Genomic DNA, 5,245 nt, shown 5'->3' with positions numbered 1-5,245 from the left:
CTTTTTCCAACGGTAATTTAATCCAATTTTTAAAATAAAAAAAAAACTTAAATATTTTCTTAATTTAAACACCAACTTTTAAATAAACCGTTGGAAAGTTTCTGGTGGCCAGAATCTGCCGGAAAATGGTAAATCCGCTTGTAAATCCGTCGGGAAAATAATCACCGACGCCTATATCCACCGGAAATAAAGTTTTTTCGGCTAATTTCCGAGGGATATAGCCACCGGAATCTTGCCTTGTTTGGTAGTGTAACTTATCAGTTAGTTTAACAAACGAAACTTTTTTGTATATCTAGATCTCTTTGGTAAAATATGTGAACATAAATTAATTTATAATATCGATTTTCACGATGTTGGTATAAAACCATATCAATATATATCGAATAAAAATAATTAATATCAATTATAATTAATTGATAAATTATGGTATATGGAAAAAATATACATGTATGGTAACATGTTAGACCCTTCCTTACCCATTACATAAGCAAATATGTCGTTTTATGCTTAATACCACAATTTTTTACCAAAAAGGGAAAAAACATACCACATTGAATGTTCCTTTTTAAGCACTGCATTTATGTGTTGAAAGTTTTTGGCCACCAAAGAGAATTAATGAGTTGAGACGTCGGCCTCCACTACGCAGTTATTCGGTTGTTCCATACGGTGGCGGCCCGACGGACCCTCCATTTAATTTGTCAACCCAACCATGAAACGGAAAATGACCGCTGATCGAATTTACTTTCCTTACATGATCGAATTAAGTCGGCAGATGATATAATTAATCGATGTTTATCGAGTTATATGAGCGATGAACGATTCCAGCTCCATCTGAGTGATGCCGCCATCTTTCACCGACTTCCTAACTCGGCTGCCCATTGCCACCGCTCTCTTCCTCATCTCTTGCCCTTCCTTCGAACCCATCAGTCTCCTAACCGCCGTCTCCACCGCCGCTGCCGCCACCACCTGCTCTCGCCGGCACCATTCTTTCACCAGCAACCCTATTTTGAGAATCTTGGTTACCAGCACGGCGTTGTTTGGTTGATCGGAGTGCATGGGCCAGGCAGCTATCGGGACACCCATTGACATACTTTCAACGCACGAATTCCATCCACAGTGACTCATGAATCCACCGATCGATGGGTGAGCCAAGATTTCTAGTTGAGGTGCCCATTCTCGAACGACTAACCCTCTATCTTTAACTCGATTTTCATACCCTTCTGGGAGCTCCACCCGTCTAAGATCATCTCTGAACATATCTCCTTTATCTGCATCTCTCAGCACCCAGATGAACTTGTGATTGCTTTTTTCCAACCCGTTTGCAATCTCGAGAATTTGTTCTTGGGAGAATGAAGTGGTTGTCCCGAAAGAAACGAAGATCACGGTGTTCGATGCTTGCTTGTGAAGCCATTTGAGGCATCTGTCGCCTGGACCACCATCTTTCCTCGAGAGTGGTGTTGGTTTTATGTCTACCGGATTAAAAGGTCCGAGAGCCCAAAGTAACTTGTTTCTGTTTCTCGCATCTGTTGCAAGTAGGTCCAAGATTGGTTGCTCGACGATTCTACACGTGTTGTAGATACGACCCGAACTAAGTTTTGTGTATTCGTGTTGGACTGTGATGAATTTCTTGAACTCGGAGGTGAAGCAACCCTCAAACGAGAGGAGGTCTTTTGTTAGGGCATGTGGTTCGACCAACTCTTGGATTTGCTCTCCAACTTTCTGTGAAGTGAACAAGGCAATCGAGAAAGCTGATACGCTGTGAAAAGTGTAAGATTCTGCATTCGGAAGAGAAACAAAGTCTTGAACGACAGAACCAATCAGAGAGTCATGGATCACAACAAGGCGTCGGGTGGTGGCGGAGAGTTTCCGGAGGAGGGTGGCCACCGGTCGACGGAGATGGGTGGCCGCTTCACATAAAGGTTGGAGATGGGAAGGGAACTTATTGGTGGAATGGGGGTTGGGTGGAGGGGAGGCGTAGGGAGGGATGGGGAAGTCATGGAAATTGATGGTGGAGATGGTATGGGGGTTCCATCCCTGGACTCGGAGCTTGGCTTGACGGCAATGGGTGGTGGTGCAGACGAAGTGAACAGGGAAGTTGTAGGAGGCGACAAGGCGGGAGAGGTGGAGGAGCTGATTGAGGTGGCCGTGTAACGGCAGTGGAACCATCACCACAACCACGCTATTTTGGTCGGTAGCCATTGCAGGTGTCACCATAGAATTCTACCAAGTCGAAAGATATATATGCGTGTATTTGTTTCGTAGTGGTGGTTTTCATAAGATGGTCATGGAGCTATTTATTCACAAAGTTGCTTACACTTCACATCTGAATGAGAATACGGTTAACATAGGATAAACATTAACCCAATAAGAATAATATTTTAGATAATTATTGGTAAAGATAGTGGTAGATATAAGATTTTTACTCGCCAAATACATCTTTAACGTGAATTAAAGATCCGTAAAATGGGTGTCGGGTTTTTAGCCAAATTTCATGTTTTAAGGTATTTTTTGTTGATTTCGAGGGGTTTTTTTTTATATTTTTTAATCGATGTTTCTTGTATTTTTCCTAATATGACTCGTAGCACCTCTTAATGTTTAGCGGTTATACACCAAAAAGTATTTTATTTGTAAAAATTGGTTGAACAAGTGCATGGGACCTCGTTCTCGTAGGTCCACCCCTCACTACAACAAAACTTGGTTTATAGGACGCCGCCAATTAATCAATAAGGGTCCTAATAGACCATTTTATAGAAAATAGTTTATAGTACTAAAAAATAAAGTGTCATGTCTAAAGGCATTGTAATATGTTTATAGGAAACTTTTTGGACGTCTTAACAAGTTTTTTATGATGCTTTTAATACAAAGCGTCATATTAGCTATTTTATAGAACAGTTTTGAGAAAATGTCAAATGAACTCTTTTTTTTACAAGACACTTGTGTTTATAGGACATTTTTTTTAAATGTTGTCCTATAAAATAGATAATATGACGTTCTTTTATGAAAGTGTTCTAAAAAGCTTGTTAAGACGTCCAAAAGCATACTATAAACTTAGTACAACGCTTTTAGATAGGACATTTTTTTTGGTCCTATAAGTGGTCTATTATGACGCTTATATATTGGTGGCGTCCTATACATCTAATTTTGTTGTAGAGCCTAGGCTGAAAATTATTGTTTATCAAATGTTTGTGAAACAAAGTAAGTGTTGGCTCAAGCACTAACCGAGTCAGAAAACATAGTATTTTTAAATGGTATCTCAGTGAGCATATTTATGCGACAAAATATATATGTTATTAAAGAACATTATTTATTTTTACCCAATAAGCATCTATTACTTAATATAAGTCCGTGAGCAAGTAATACACAATCTTTTAATTTCTATCTACTAGTTGTTTACTCGTGCAATGCAGCAGGAGCTGTGAATTTTAACGATTTTGAAATTTCACTGGTTTTATTAGAGAAGATTTAACGATGATATAAGTTACACTTGGTCTTTACATTTAATACAATTTGAATAAATAAGAGTTATGGTTCTAATTACAATCTATCGATGAAAAAAATTGTTATATAACAGTTTAAAATCTAATATACTTAAAAATCCAACATATTTAAACGACTCCACAAATGTGTTAGATTTACACTAATAGCAAAGAATCAAGAGAGCGAGAGCGAGAGTTCTAAATCAATTGAATGAGAGATAAATGAAAAAAAAAAATTAATAACTCATGGTGAATATCAGTTTGAATCTCAACTTGGGGATGGGGAGAAGACACAGAGGTATGAGAGGATGAAGGCATGAGTGAAAGATGTTAAAAGTATCTTGGAAACATGAAAAGAAAAAATAATAATGTGCATTGGTAACTTGTACTGTATGTTATTTTAATTGTAGATTAAGAGATTTTAAGACTGAATGTATAAAGTAGTAGTACTTAATGTATTATGAATTGTTTTTAAAACCTTTTAAGACTTTGTGCATAAATGTATAGTACTTTATGCATTAAATTTTTTTTTAAAACTTTTAATAAATCTGGTTTATAAGATAATATAGATTGTAACGATAAATTCTTTTAATCATTTGTAACAAAAATTCAATTTGAATTTGATGATATACTTAGTGCCTTTATTTTAAATGACATATAGCAATTGCCAATTGGTGGTAATCAAGAAAAGATTCCCGAATTCCTTATTAAATAAACAAACATGAATGAAGTTTCCGTCAAATGGTTTATTGAATATTCGATTCGTATACAACGTTAATTTTAGTTTTGTTGTTATTTGATTAAAATATTAAATTTTATGACAAGATGTCAATTAAGAAATTGATTAGGAACCAGTGTAGTGTAAAGTAATTTCTAGATAATTTTAAAAACTGATTTCACACTTAAAAAATTGTATTGAGATTCCTGTTGGGGTTTTTATAAGATTATATATCGTGGGACATATGTTCTTGGCCTGTCAAAGGTTCTAAAGAACCCTGATACTGAATAACCTGAATTATTGTCTACATTCACTTTTTATTATTATTGTTTTGCTTTTATATTGTTCTCTAACTATTTTATTTTGTTTTAATTGTTAAAATAAAATAATGAACTGATTATTGTAAAATACAGTTATTAACTACATTCACTTAAAATTGTTAAAATAATGAACTGATTATTGTAAAATACAGTTATTAACTTTGTTTTATTTTTTTTGCTTCTCATAAATTTTTACACAAGTTTTTTATTTTTTTTAATAAGTTTAATTTTTAATTATCTTGTTATATTATTACTTATATATATATATATATATATATATATTAAAATTAATTTTGTAAATTAATAATTTTAAAATATATTTTCTATTTTTAAAAATTATATCAAATTTTATGTAGAAAACTCTCTCCAACGCATCCAAAATCTCCCTATCCCCAACCTTTTCTAAGACCAACAAAATTTCAATATTCTCACAATTTTCCAAATTATATATATATATATATATATATATATATATATATATATATACACTAGAAAGGTACTCTCTGTCGATGTTATAACAAGATTTTATGTGTTTTTAAAAAAGCAATAACGATTTTATTTTTGAATAAAATATAAATTTGAAAAAAATATATATATTAATGTTAATATCAAATCAACTATTTAAAAGTTCTATTTTTATGTAATTTTTTTAATTTACTTTTTTTATTATAATTTAATTTAAGTTTAATAATAAAATAATTTATTTTTGTTTTAATAATATAACATTTTAT

At 33.4% G+C, this 5,245-nt stretch overlaps 1 protein-coding gene across 1 annotated transcript; it reads right to left on the bottom strand.

The window, feature by feature from the left end:
* Positions 1–483: 483 nt before the first annotated feature.
* On the bottom strand, positions 484–2,199 carry LOC112503456 (zeatin O-glucosyltransferase-like). The gene has a single exon (XM_025107493.1). It carries the CDS (start codon positions 2,197–2,199, stop codon positions 793–795), a length of 1,407 nt encoding a protein of 468 aa, XP_024963261.1. The 3' UTR covers positions 484–792.
* Positions 2,200–5,245: the final 3,046 nt, after the last annotated feature.

The sequence above is a fragment of the Cynara cardunculus genome, unplaced genomic scaffold, assembly GCF_001531365.2.
Source record: "Cynara cardunculus var. scolymus isolate 2C unplaced genomic scaffold, CcrdV1 Un_Scaffold_3041, whole genome shotgun sequence".
In the NCBI taxonomy this organism is placed as follows: domain Eukaryota; kingdom Viridiplantae; phylum Streptophyta; class Magnoliopsida; order Asterales; family Asteraceae; genus Cynara; species Cynara cardunculus.
Note: the sequence above shows the minus strand (reverse complement) of the source record. Positions and strands in the feature narration are given on the sequence as shown.

Excerpts from the sequence above, each read along its gene's own strand:
- LOC112503456 (XM_025107493.1), bottom strand. The coding sequence starts at position 2,199 with ATGGCTACCGACCAAAATAGCGTGGTTGTGGTGATGGTTCCACTGCCG.